We start from the raw sequence: 15,165 nt of genomic DNA on the forward strand, positions 1-15,165 counted from the left end.
ACGCGAGTAGCTTCCGTTTTTTCACAAAAACCTGGATTCACAACTTTATATTTTGTTTATCTGGTTTTGTTTACAAAAAAATCCCTAAGTCTATTTTTATAGCTACGTAACTATTCCTGTTGTTTCGTATCATTACGATCTTCAAAATGCAGGCCATGTCAATTGTCAACAAGAAGTACAGTTGCTTTGAAAAGCCGTATAATCACAATGAGCGTCAATTATGGCAAATAGCACATTTACACTGCGCATCTAACAATTGGTGGACAGTAAACAATCGGTGCATCTAAAATATACAGGATCGCTTGGATCCATTTAATATCGCTTGGTGCACCTTTACATTGCTTGTTGGCCCATATTTCGCTTGGTGCACCTTTATATCGCTTGGCGCAACTTTATTTTGCTTGGTGCTCCTGTATAATAATTAGTGCACCTTTACTGTAGCGATAAAAAGGTGCGCCAAGTGGCATTATGGTGCGCCAAGCGGTGATAATAATGCACAAAGCGATCCTGTATACTTTAGATCAGTGGTTCTTAACCTTTTTGGTGCGGTTTCCCATTAAAGTAAATCACCAAGTTCAAATTTCCCCCTCTGTTATTTTTATAATAATGTTTTGTGCCAAACATTAACAAAAAAATTATTCTTTAATCAAAATAATTTTGTAAAGCGATTTGGTCGGGACCTTAAAGGTATACTGCGATTTTATTTAATTTGAAAAGTGATTTCTTGAGAAAGTAATATCGTGTGGAATTTTGAAAAATCTCAGGTACTTGCATTGGTCATTTATTGCATCACAATCAACAGATCAAATGCATTTATTCGCGAACAATGACAAAGTCATTGATACTTTTAGTAATGTCTGTGATGTAACAAACGATGTTTGGATTTTTATGCGCCTTGCAAAACTAGATGTAGTTAATCTTACATGTTGTTGCGGAAAATACTGTATTAAATTAACTTTCAATGGTTAATTTCAACCCACGGGTTCGAGTTTGGTGACTTCTGATTCACATAATTTCCCTCTAAAACCATTAAATTTCCCACTAGTGGGAAATTTCCCACCGGTTAAGAACCACTGCTTTAGATGCACCCGTAAACAAAAATATAAATCTCATTAAATTTAGTTATGGTGCTTTAGTGTCATTTTAGTTAGCCAATATTATTTTTCGGAATAAAATATTATTCGAGCAAGTTAGTTGTTCTGCAAGAAGTGGAAGGTTGGGAACCCCTGGTCTATGCAGACCAGCGATCACAACACACTCATATATCAGGGCTGATCCCAGTTATGAATTTATGTTCATCTTAACTCATAAATAAGGCAAATATTTTTTGACCTGTCAAAAAATTGTCAAAATTTATCGAATAGGTCAAAAATTGTCAAAATTGTTTACAAAGTCAAAATTTTTTACAAAGTCGAAATTGTTTACAAACTGCATTGTCGTGGTGTTGTAGAGGTGCACTGTTAGTTATCTTTTTATTTTACACTTTGTAACCTACTTTATACTGTTGTAAATGGCCCATTGTCTGCTTATTGTGAATCATAAACCAATAAGTGAAATAATTAGGTTGATATGGTGTGATGCTGAACACACGTGTAAAATTTTTGGCTGGTCCTAATTAAATTATTTTAAGGCAGATATAGGTTTGGTGCAGCTTTTGTTTCGGTTTTGCTTAAGATACTTCATGTATCTTTAGTTTAGAACAGTTTTTGTTGTGTATTAGCTGCAGTTTTTTGGCAGTGATTGTAATTAGCTCATTTTCCTTTTCAGAATAGGCTAGGTCTGTGTTCAGATTAAGGTAGCTAGACTTTTGCACATTAACTGTTTACTCAGCAATTTGATTCGAGCATAACCAGGATCTTGTTGTTTTAATAAAGGCTGCTGAATTTTTATAGCTGTTTGTAATTTTTCGAAATGCCGAAAATTTCAAATACACACAAAAACAAAACTAAGCTGAGCACTCCCGCTGCATTCACCCGCCTTAATCGTAAACAAGTGAATTACTCCCTGGAGAGTTGAGACTTCTATCTGACTGACAGTGTATACATATTATGGGCTGCAAAAGTAACTATGTGGCCGATTAAGGCAAATTTTTAAATACTAAACGAATAACCAAACAATTGTTTAACATTTCAGCACATTAGGGCTTGTATTTCTGGCCTAAAACTTATTATTTGGGGGTTTAAGGGGTAAAAATGGGTGAATCCAATAAAAAGTTACAAAATTCTTTAGAATACCGTAATTTTCCAAGTATAGTGCGCCCCCGTGCATAATACGCACCCTAAAAATTGGCATGTCGATGCTGGAAAAAAGCCTGTACCCATGTATAATATGCACCCAAATTTTTACTCTTAAATCCGTAAACGTAAAATTATTTCAGAAAAAAGATCATCTTTTGAAACAACCGGATGTTATTCTGCCGGTCAGTATCACTGCGCATGCGCTCGCAAACTTGATAGCGAAAAATGTTTAGGATTTGTGTAGGGTACATCGTGACAGCAAACAAGATCTTACTGGTCACGTTCAAGCGGAACCGATCTTAATACTTGCAGAGAACATTTTTATTTTTAAAACACAAATGAAGTTTAATATGTATCAGATTAAAATACCTAAAAATCAGAATAATTAAATTCAAACTTATGTACAAAATTTTAGTTCGATCCGTTGCATAACGGCAATGATATCACCCCATTTACGTTGTCGCTAAATGGGCAGTGTGCAGTATTTGACAATAACACACCATCAAGGATTGCACCATCGCATCAAACGATGTGTCGTCAATTATGAATTTTACTGACTAAGTGTGTTGGGCAGGATGGCTAAATGTGATGCGCGATTGACAACAAACAAGAAGAAAGGTCTGATTTCAAGTTTTATTTCGAGGCAGATTTTCTTCAAAAATTGTTGTACCCATGCATAATGCGCACCCTAGATTTTAGGACAATAAATTAATTAAATTTTGCGCATTATACACGGAAAATTACGGTAGCTTACATTGCACCAACCAACAAAGCATGAAACCCTCAGATTATGTAAACTGGTCAGTACAGCCGTTTTTAATTTTTTTCGTTTTGGGGGCCTGTGGGTGAACCGCTGGGTTGTTTGGGGTCAAACTTCAGGAGGATCAAATTCTGAACAATAACTAACACCTGTGCAAATTTGAAGAAATTTAAAGCACTCTTTCTTGACCAAACGCAATAAACAAACCAGTGTTAGATAGAAACGAATATTTTGGGAGTTTAAGGGGTGAAAATGGGTAAATCTTTTTTTAAGGTACAAAATTCTTTGAAATACCTTATATTGCACCAAAAACCAAAGGATATAACTCCTAAATGAAGTACTTTAGCAAGTATAGCGGTTTTAAAAATTTCACGTTTTGGGGGGCTGTAGGTGAACCGAGGGATCCAACGGGGTCAAAATCCACATGGACCATCTTTAGACCAATATCTATAATGTGTGTATATTTGAAAAAGTTTGAACCATTCTTTCTTGACCAAAACGTGGGAACAAATCTGCGTTAGAAAGAAAAAAAGAAAAAAAAATATAGACATAAACTATATGTGTCCCCTTCAGGGAAGGGGACCCATAACAAAACTAGGATTTACATGCAAGAGTTTTGCTGCCCAAGGTCGGTGAACAGCTGTCTAATCTTTAAGTTTTGTAGCTTGTACAAAGATGTCTGCCGCTAGGAAGGCCCCAACCAACTTAGTCTTGAAGTCCTTCTTTGAACTTTGAATAAAAGACTGCATTGGTTTACTTGTGTCGGCAGGCTCCGTCACTTGGAGCAGTTTTTGATGTTTTGCTGACAACCGGTGGCTTTCCACTCTAAAACGCTTTTCACAGTTTACTAATTGGCAGCACAGGACGCAAAACAGTTCGCCATTCGGGTTCCAGTGCTGTCTGAGGGATCCTGTTGTGCGCATGTAGACAAGTTAGCTGTAGGCGAGGTAAATCTAATCAAGGAGCGCCTCTATGGCAAGCAAGTATTTCTAGTAGTTGACGGGAGTGAAGTTGTCGGCAGCAAATACTTTAATATACTCATTGGTGACATTGCTGTTCCAGAAAAGACATACATCTTAGATTGCAGCATTGTGGAGACAGTGAACCAGCACGTAGTGGCAATGAAGATTGACGACCCACTGAAGAAGCTGGACATTGAAAGAAACAATTTCATTCTTCTGCTTTCCGATGCAGCCAGGTATATGACTGCTTGCACTACCACAATCAAAATCCTCTTCCAGCGACTCTTCCATGCCACCTGCTTGGCTCATCTTCTGCACAATTGCGCTGAGAAAGTGCGCAGTCACTTCCCAGAGGTTGACAACCTCATTGCAACAGTCAAGGCGGTGACAGTGAAGAACAAGCACCGGCGCTACCAGTTTAATATGATCGGCAGTCCGCCACAGCCAGTGCTCACTCGCTGGGGGATGTGGCTAAATGCTGCAGAATACTACGCCAAGAACCTCGTGGAAGTGCGCCGCATTGTCAATTCGTTTGAAGGCGATGGCGTTTTGGTAAAGCGAGCTAAAGCAGCTGTGAATGACTGCAAAGTTATAGAGTCTCTGGTCAATATCCAGCGTGACTACCAAGCTCTGCCGCAGCTTATCAAAAAGATGGAGAGCTCCTACTACACGATTAAAGAAGCTCACGCCGATATCTCAAATCTAAATCTGAAGCAAGACAGTGTGGACATTGGTTCTTATATCAAGAAGTGCATGATGAAAAACAGCGATGTAGAAAACATTGTCAGTATGAAGCAACAGGGTGTGTCACCAGCAGTATACGCTGAACTTCAGTGCTGCCAGCCTACAACTGCTGCTGTTGAACGTTCTTTCTCTATTCTTGGCAAGCTACTTCGTAAGGACAGACCGTTCCTCTCAGAAAATGTAGAAAAGTACCTCTCGTTGTACTACAACAAATTTTGACTGTTTGTACAATAATGCGAATTTAACTACGTGAATTTTTCATAGGTCAAAATTTTGTCAAAATTTTCAATTTTTAGGTCAAAATTTTTCATTTTTTAGGTCAAAAAATAATTGCTCTACTCATAAACAATATTTATGGAAGAGGACGCCTAACTATTACAAACTAAGTAATGACATATGTCAATATTTGGGACAAAAACTGTTTCAGGGGAATAGTAGTTTCAGTAAATTGGAAACAAAGGGAACTATTCTATTTATTTTTTTCTGTGAGGTGGATTTCCTATAAAAGGTTTTGTAAGACAACATGACAAATCAGTTTCACTAAATTTCACCATACAGGTTCATTTACTTGCAGTAAACATTCACTGTATTGTAGCCATCGTTAGTGTCATATAATAGCAGTAAAAAAGAACGGAAAAATACTTTCAATTTATGCTCTTGCTTTGGCCTTTTTATTGTTGTCCAAGGTCAGTTTTTAAACACAAATTTTCATATAAAGCCTTAACATTTGTATTACAAACATTACAAATTACGAAGGTATTTGCTGCAAAGGTATACATAACAAATTGTTCTTTAATAACTTTGTTTCGCAAATTTAATACCATTGACCTGTAATAACCTCTCACAGTGCAGACACAGAATGACTGTTTAGTTACAATTTTACACGGTTTTTAATAGCATGCAGTCCTTAGTGATCAACAATATCATTTTGCCTAATTTATTAATGACTCAAGAATTGATTCTCGAATTTATTTGTAAAAAATAAAGAAGCTATGTTGTGACAAAAAAATCGGTTTTAACTGTGTTTGCAATACCTACAAGTTGACTTTCAGTGACCTGCAATCATGCGGCGGCCAAGTGGACAAAGACCATTTAACGCGGGCACCACTTCGAACAAATCCCATCAACGGCCCTTTCTTAGAGTATGGTCAACTTTAATGAAACATGTTAACTGACACTCATTAAACAGCAATGTCAATCCGTTCAAAAGAGTTTTTGAAAACCCAAAATTCATATTTTAACTGCATGTGCTAGAGCAGGGGCGGGCAACATACGGACCGCGCACCGGATCCGGCCCGCGACGGGATTTTGAGCGGCCCGCAGACAGTTTCTGGTCTTACATGATAATGTGGTCCGCGGCCACAGTCTGCCGCAATCCCCCACTACTTGCTTACTACATCAAATTATAGTTGTAACGGACAGTAACGCTCCCGAATAGCAAAAACTTTCCCGCCGTTGTTACCATTCCACCATACATCCATTGTTATGACATAACTGCCAACCTTGTGTGTGGCCTGCTTTCACGGTTTCCTTTGTTTCCATATGTGTAGCTTAACAGTGTTTCAGCAGTATCTAAGTCTGTGGTGTATGCATTAAATTTGCTGTGGTGAATAATTTTATGTTATAGTTAGATTGTTTGGACTGTATTGTAATTGTGACGTTCTTGATTGTATTTGGTTTAGGTGGTCAAAAATCCATTTTAAATCACTGGATAAATACGCGATTAATGTATCGATTCAGGAATCCGGCCCGCCAAGTACTTCATTTTCCCATATCAGGCCCGCCGACTGGTGAAGTTGCCCGCCCCTGTGCTAGAGCGTTTGTACAGTAATATAAGCGCTTAAATGCAAATACTTGGCCTTGACATGTACTGCATTCGCTTACCTTACACAAGGCGTCACCAAACTACAGCCTGCGGATATCGTATAGAATATATAAAATGGAAGTCATTTCATCTAGCCTGTGACCGTTTTTTGGTTTGCCAAACCGTATCAATAACTTTGCAGCATTTAAAAATTAGTTTACTCCTTATAAAAGTTTTTCTGCCATGGCATGTACAATTAATTTTATCTAGTTTCATAGGATTACAATGCTCTTTGATGCAAAGTCAGTTTGTTATGTCCCAGAAAAGAGTGTTAACTGTGCTCGAACAATTGCCTTTATTTGTTACTTGTGACATAATAGAGAAACATTGTTGGTAAAATGGGACAACTACACAATTTAAGTCATATCACCAGACTTTAAATAGCATTGCAGAAGAGACCATCTCTTAACGGTCGCATAAAAATCGCCACATGGGGCAAGTTTGGAAAGACTGTGCTAGGGCATGTTAACTATGGGGTTCTCGCGAATCATTAATAAACTTATCCGACCTGCAGTAAAAAAAGTTTGGTGACCTCTGCCTAAAACCGAGCAACAAGTACAATGCTTAATGCCAGCATAAACAAACTAGAAGGGTGGCTTAGCACATACACTGTGACCTATTTCTTAACATATATTTACATCCGACACTTATTTTATATTGGGTACCATATCATCCAGTGCACCATCTTTTATAACCTTAGTTGTTTCTGCAAGCAGAAACTCATGGGTCCCCATACATGCAAAGTTGTTAATAACGCATTTCAAGAGATAACAATGAGAAAGTTTGGCATTGTAATGTCAAACACAGTGATCGGTACTTTGCTTAAACTAGAAAACTGGCTTTCTGATACACTTCCATTTTATATATTCTATAGGATATTTACTAATTTACTATACTATACACAATTTTATCTACATATATGATTGTTTTTGCAAGCAAAAACGATTGGGTCCCCACACGCGTATTTATGCGTATTTACAGTAAACCTATGTTGCGGTTATTTTTAGATTCTTAAGGACAAATTTTTCACAAAGCATTATCTTAACTTTAAAAGTTCATATAATTACAAAAAATCTGTGGAACAAGAACGGGGAAAATACTTTCAGTTTAATCTCTTGCTTTAACCTTGATATTGTCATTCAAGTTCAGTTTTTAAACACAAATTTTCCTAGAAAGCCTTAACTGTTATATTAGACAATGTTTTTGTCCGTATTCTTTTTGCATCATTATTGTCATATAAATAAAAAAAATCGGTGAAAAAAGAATGAGGAAAATACTTTCAATTTAATCTCTTGCTTTGACCTTGATATTGTCGTTCAGTTTTTAAACACAAATTTTACTAGAAAGCCTAACTGTTATATTAGACCAGGGGTGGGCAAACTTTTCAGTGCAAGGGCCGCATTCAAAAGTTTATAATCTTATCGGGCCGCATGGTATTTCACCAACGGCCGCCAATTGCTTGCTTGTTGTTTTGTTTTAAAACAACTGATGTAAAGAACAAGGTTTGTATCATATATATACCATTTAAAGTCGCCTAAAATGCTCTGATTAACAACTTCTAACTTGTGCATAAGTTTAGCTGAACGGAGCTGACTGTTTATGACGTCATAAACTGTATTGTGACGATTGCAGTGCCCGTTTTTTCGCATTGTTTGCACATAATAAGCGGATAAAAAACCTGGTGCATATGGTTACTATAGACTGGTAATATTTTTTCCAGTCCCACGAAATCTGTTTTAGCAGTTTGAAAATCAAAATATTTAGCAAAATAGATTGCGGCCGCAGGTTGTGCACCCCTGCACAAAATTATTATATAGTATATTTTCAGCTTTATGCAAATACGTTTGTTCATGATTATACAAACATTGGTTGAAACGCTACAATCGTAACTGTTTCAAAAAAACAAGCGTTTGTTGCAACAAAGGCTGAACCACGTTTTTTGTTAATAAAGTCCTTGTGCCAAAGTTTGGGTGTCAACAGTGCAAAGTGGGCTGTATTTAAAAACGTGAATCGCTTTTACTTTTATCGAACGAAGAAATTGTGTCAAGTGACGATTTGCATAATAACGTGGCAGGCTAAAGTACGTGAAAAGTATCTGTGTTTTGTTCCAAAGTATCGTACAGGTACAGATACTGCACATGGTATTGGTATCGGCAAGTCGCACCCCCGGTATTTTTAAAACTCTGCGCCTGTGCTCATAGTACTATTCAGCGTTACTCGGAAACATTTGGCGGGCCGCGTGAACTCCTTTGCCGGGCCGTAGTTTGCCCACCCCTGTATTAGACACTATATAAAAAAAGTCGTCTGCTACAAAGGCATACATAACAACTTGTTTTTCATTAAACTTTGTTTCGCAAAAACGGCCGTTTAATGACCTTTTGACACAGTTTTAACAGCATGCAGTCCTTAGTGTTCAACAATACCATTTAGCCTAATTTATACATGACTTAAGTACTAATTCTGGAATTTGTCAAAAATAAAGAAGATACGTTATGACGAAAAATTCTTAACTGTGTTGTGATGCCTACAAGTTGACCTTCAGTGACTCGTGGTTATGCGACGGCCAAGCTGACAACGAGAATTAAAAGACTATTTATCGCGGCGTTAGAAAAAGTTAAGTTTATTTTTCCATATTTATGTTGATCAACGATGTTTTGCCTGACATAAACGAAACTGAAGTACGTTTATCAAGTTTAAATTACGTCTTAGGTGTAAAACCTTCACCAAAACTGAAAATGCGTGTGATAATTCATTAAAACGACACAGCATTGCTGCACAAAAAAACAGCTGATTTCTAATCACCCAAACGACTGTCTCGTAAAACGTCTGTCCGGGCGTCAAGCTGAACACTCCCGCTCTGCCGCCTTAATCGTAAGCCAGTGAATTCCTCCCTTGGGACTTATATCTGACTGATAGCGTACACATATTATGGGTTGTAAAGGTAACTGGCAAAATTTTAAATACTAAACGAATACCCTGCTTAAACATTGTTAAATTTTTTAAATATTTCTGCACCATAGGGCTTGTATTTCTGGCCTAAAACTAAAATCATTATTTCGGGGTTTAAAGGGTGAATCCGAAAAAAAGACACAAAATTCTTTAAAAACCTTACATTGCACCAAACAACAAAGCATGAAACTCCAAAATGCTGTACTTTAGTCAGTACAGCCGTTTTAAAAAAATTACATTTTGGGGGCCTGTGGGTGAACCGCTGGGTCAATCGGGGTCAAACTTCAGGAGAATTAAATTTGGATTATTAACTAACATTTCTGTAAATTTGAATAAATTTAAAGCACTCTTTCTTGACCAAACACGTATCACAAACCAGCGTTAGACAGAAAAAAGAAAAAAAATACGGACAAAAACAATATGTGTCCCCTTCATGGAAGGGGACCCGTAATAAATACGCTCTATGGAGTACAGACTATTCAAATTCATTCCATTCATACATTTATTAAGGTTTTTCTATTTTATGGCTATCTCAGAAAAAAGTGTTAAATAGTGAGAAAATAGGCTAAAACACAACAATCAGCTCCTATTAATGGTTAATTGCACTTGACTGTAGGGGTCTAGTGGAGTAAATGATAGGTACTACAGAGTTTAACACAACAACCAACACCTACAAATGGTACACTCTACAAATTGTCCAAATTTCATTTAATTCATACATTGTTTAAAAAAAATTGAACAATTTTGGGGGGATAGTGGGGTAAATGTTGGGGCAACACAACATTATACACCTATGAATGGCACACTCTACAAGCTATGTAAATTTCATTCAATTCTGATATTGTTTACAAAATGGACCCATTTTAGGGGGCTAGTGGCGTAAATGTTGGGGCAAAAGGGTTGAACATAACAAACAACAACTATAAATAGCACACTCTATAAGCTGTCCAAATTTCATCAAATTCGGACAATGTTTTAAAAATTCACCCTTTTTATAGAGCTAGAGGGGTAAATATTGGGGTTACAGGGTTAAACACAACAATTGACACCCATAAATGACAAATTCTGCAAGCTTTTCAAATTTCACTAAATTCCGACACTGTTTAAAAAACTCACCCATTTTAGTGGGTCAGTGGGGTAACTGATGGGGTTTAACACCCAAAAGTATAAAATATGAAACCATGATGACCCAATTAACAGTCATGTAAAATTTTATCCAAATCAAACAATGTTTAAAATTCTGACCACTAGAGGTGCTATTAGCAACATTTGTTTACGCTTCTGACGTCATAAGGCTGTTAACACCCCTCTGTTGGCATGTGCAAAATCACTCACGAAATGTTGCACAAACACAAGTACCATATGTACTGGTGCCTTTATTATACAATCACACCACAGAATGCCAAAAGTGCATGGACAAACTTCGGCGGAAAAAAGAAAAAAAAATCAAAAAGAAAAAAACAGAGTGAAATCAAGATGTGTCCCCTTCAGGGAAGGGGACCCATAAAAAGTACGATCCAATCTGAGAATTTAATCTCTAGATTTAGCTGTGCTAGGCCAGTTTTGAAACAGTTAAAACTTTACCAGAAAACCCGGACAATATTACAGACACTGACAAATTGGAAGCGATTTTTGCACATCGATTTTTGTACCTATTTGGCACAAAGGTATTGCTACATTGTAATTCAGTAGTCTATCGCAGAGTAGTCGCTGAACGACCGATTAATAATATTTTGACACGTTTTTCAATAGCACGCAGGTGATTAACAACAACTTTTCCCAATTTGTATTCAACTTTTGTATTGTTTCTGGAGTATATGTGTAAAATTAAATAAGCTATGTTGTGACTAAAAAATCATTCTCAACCGTGTTCTGTGGAACCTACAAGCTCACCATCAGTCGTCATAAGGTGGCCAACTTGTCCATGACTGTTTAATGACTTTTTACTGCGTCTTTGGAAAATGTCTAGTTTTTTACCTTCATGTTAATTAACAACGTTTGCCTAAAATGTACAAAACCGAAGTATCATTTTAATCACTTCTAAGATATAAAACCTTTGCTAAAACTGAAAATATACGTGCCAACTTAATAAAACCACATAGTATTACTGCGCTGATGTCTAATCATCAAAAAGACTGCCTCGTAAAAAACCTGTCAAAGCGTCAAGCAGTGATCTCCCGCTATGGATAAAAAATCGCTGCAATTGTAAACCAGTGAATTACTCCCTTGGGCTTTCCAGCATACACATATTATGGGCTGTAATGGTAACCGTTTGGCTACTGAGCCCAAATTTTGAACACTAAATGAGTAGCCCACTGCAACCAATTTTTTTCAAAAAATTTCAAAAACCAACTAAAAACTCACAGTTTGGTTTTTCTAAAAAATGAAATTCCATCCTTCCATGGACTCGCAATTAACTCATAGTAAATGAGGGGGAATTAAAAACAGTGTGGTCCAACTTTATTTTGTTGCAAGCCATTCAAAATCGTTAACTTACTACGCGGGCCAAGGTTTAAATTTTTGCAAAACTTTTTTCTGGGTCAAACTCTAGGGTAACTATACACCTTTTTTATCTATAGATAAGTTTATTTATATATTTTATAGTTATTTACTAAGTAAAAGCTGACAAAAACATTCAGTTTCCACTCTAGCGCAAAAATGCCCCCGAACGGTTTACAGAAGCAGAATCCCTTTATTACATAACAATGCCTTGTCAGGCATCACAATAGGAGATTTTGCAGTATTTTGTGTGTGTTAATCCTCACATTTCAAAAACATAGAATTATTGAAAACAAAACTTATAGTTGTCTTTAAAATCTTGGGACTTTCGCGGGCCAACAAAATTATCTCGTGGGCCACAATTGGCCCTCGGGCCTGCAGTTGGACCACGCTGTTGTAAAAGATACATACCATCCCAATTCACCCTTATAAGCACCAGCAAAAGTTAAAAACACAAACCTGTTAGTTCAGCAGGCTTTGGCATAGTTGAGTAGCGATTTACACTGATGCCTTTATTTTTGCCCTTGTCTTCAAAATCTGATCCAATAGGGTGATAATGAACTGGGGACAACATATTTAATTCTTGTTCCAGTTGGGCACGGTCATGTGATCCATTTGGCAACTCTGCAGAACGAAGCTCCAATGAAAGTTTCAAAAGATCTAGTTTATGAGACGATTCTTGTAGTTTTTCTTGAACCTGAATAGGAACAAATCAACAAAAATACTGTACAAACTTTGTGTCATAAAGTTTTTCCATTTTTTTGTTTTAAAATATAACCTAAAAGCTTATTTTCTAACTAGAAAGGTGACTTTCCTACACACTTCAATTTAATACAGGGCTCTTCAACAGGGGTTCCGCGGAACCCTAGGGTTCCATACTAACATTACAGGGGTTCCGCGATCTTTAAGGGTTGCTCAGGGGTTCGCAGCGGTTTGTTGTACAAATATGAATCATAACAATATCATTGTTGCGAACAGCAATGCTCGCCCGTACAATCTAGTAGTTAACCTTGGTTGCACCATTGATCAATTGTGACGTAATAAACACAACATCATGTACTTTAGTTAGTCCAGCCGTATTAAACTTTTTACGCTTTGTGGGCCTGTGGATGAACCGCTGGGTAATTCAGGGTCAAATTTTAGGACGGGCATTGATCAACAATCTAATATATATGTGTGTAAATTTGAATAGGTTTAAAGCACTCTTACTTGACCAAATGCGTGGAACAAATCGGCATTAGACAGAAAAAAGAAAAGCAGAAGGAAAGAAAAAAATATATGAACAAAAACAATATGTATCCCCAGAGAAGGGGACCGATAACAAATCAATATTTAAAATTTATTACAGTAATGCAAAATAACACTGTTTTATCCTACTGGTTACAGTTTATAATTCACTGTTGTTTCTGAGAGCGAAATGCACCCTCTCCCCCAAACTTATTGTTGTTAATGATAACACTTAACAATTAGTGCTTTAAGCAAATATTTTGACTCAAATTAAACCAAACATCTACTATAAAGGCAGAAATAGAACTGCATTCATACCAACACAAAACTGAAACTCATGGGTCCCCACACAAGAGTCGGACAAACTTCGGGGATAAATATCCATTTTAGGGGGCTAACGGGGTAAATACTGGGGTTATCAACAAAAACAAAGTGGGATGCACATCTACATAACTACATCTACCATCTGTGTAAATTTCAGCCAAATCCATCAAACATTTGATGGAAAAACGAGTTGGACAAACTTTGGGAAGAAAAAAAATGAAAGAAAAAAAAAGAAAAAAAACAAAACAATTTGAGTAAAATCAATATGTGTTCCCTTCAGAGAAGGGGACCCATAAATAGTGCATTTCAAGAGATTACCATAGTCCACATGCTACCCAAATTTTAGCCAATTCCGAAATCGTTTTATAAGCTTACCCATTTTAGGGTTTCTAGTAGGGTAATTAATGGGGTTTACACTGAACTAAAAAATATGAAACCTCAATGACTTGATCAATAGTACTGCAAAATTTCAGCCCAATCTGCCTATGTTTAAAATTTCGACCACTAGAGGTTTTTTGAGCAATAACCGTTAATGCTTCTGACGTCATAGGGCTGTTGACAACCCCCTAACTGCTGTGGCGCAAAAACGTTCACCAAGCAATCCACAAAATCACAAACGAGTAACATACAACTGCTTGCCCTTGTAACACTATTGCGCCACAGAAATCTTATGTTTGTAGTGCCCAGTAACATACAAATACATTTTCCACTTTGGGGGTTGTAGGGTAAATGTTCGGGCTACAGGGCTAAACACAACAATCAACACCTATAAATGGCATACTCTACAAGCTATCCAAATTTCAGCCAATTCTGACACTGTTTACAAACTCACCCATTTTAGGGGGCTAGCAGGATAAATACTAGGGTTATTAACAAAAACGAAGTGGTATGCACATCTACATAACTATATCTACCATCTGTGTAAATTTCATCCAAATCAATTAAACATTTGGTGGAAAAATGAGTCGGACAAACTTTGGGAAGAAAATAACCCATTTTAGGGGGCTAGTGGGGTAAATACTGGAGTTATCAACAAAAACAAAGTGGGATGCACATTTACATAACTATATCTACCATCTGTGTAAATTTCATCCAAATCCATCAAACATTTGATGGAAAAAAGAGTCGGACAAACTTTAGGCAGAAGGGGACCCATAATAATCTTACCTTTGAAATGTTTTGGGGATAACAGGTTAAATATTTAAAAACACAGTTTGAAGGACCTTGGATAGGTCCCAATAACAACAAACCTCTTGGATGGCTTTTTTGTCAGCTTGTTTTCCAGCACTTGCCAGCAACCGAACAACGTTTTTAGAACCATCAACTATAGCAGTTTCAATTTTAATATGGTGTCTGATGACTGCTATTCGCAATGCCAAAGAATCTGAACCGCTAGCATGGCTCACTAAAAAAAGCAAAACTATAATTTTTCTTGTCAAATGTAAAATGTGAAAAAGAGTCTAGAGTGAACATTTAAGGTAGGCCTACCATGCGTCCTCTTTTTGGAGGACATGTCCTCCTTTTTAACAAAAAAAGAATTGTCCTCCGAGGACAAGAAAAAGTACCCAAATGTCCTCCTTTTTAAAGAATTTCTGATTT

The 15,165-nt window shown here is 36.9% G+C and overlaps 1 protein-coding gene across 2 annotated transcripts in view; it reads right to left on the reverse strand.

The window, feature by feature from the left end:
- LOC145205334 (serine/threonine-protein kinase N2-like) overlaps window positions 1-15,165 on the reverse strand; it is a 53,537-nt gene that overhangs the window by 25,533 nt on the left and 12,839 nt on the right. For both annotated transcript variants that reach the window (XM_080078026.1, XM_080078025.1), the window contains exons 5-6: window positions 14,817-14,971; window positions 12,475-12,712 (exon numbers count right to left, since the gene is read on the reverse strand). In XM_080078026.1, the coding sequence (XP_079934152.1) occupies window positions 12,475-12,712; window positions 14,817-14,971 (393 nt within the window). The remainder of the gene's footprint in view (window positions 1-12,474; window positions 12,713-14,816; window positions 14,972-15,165) is intronic.

This window comes from Phallusia mammillata, chromosome 8 (assembly GCF_965637545.1).
Source record: "Phallusia mammillata chromosome 8, kaPhaMamm4.hap1.1, whole genome shotgun sequence".
NCBI classification, from domain to species: Eukaryota; Metazoa; Chordata; class Ascidiacea; order Phlebobranchia; family Ascidiidae; genus Phallusia; species Phallusia mammillata.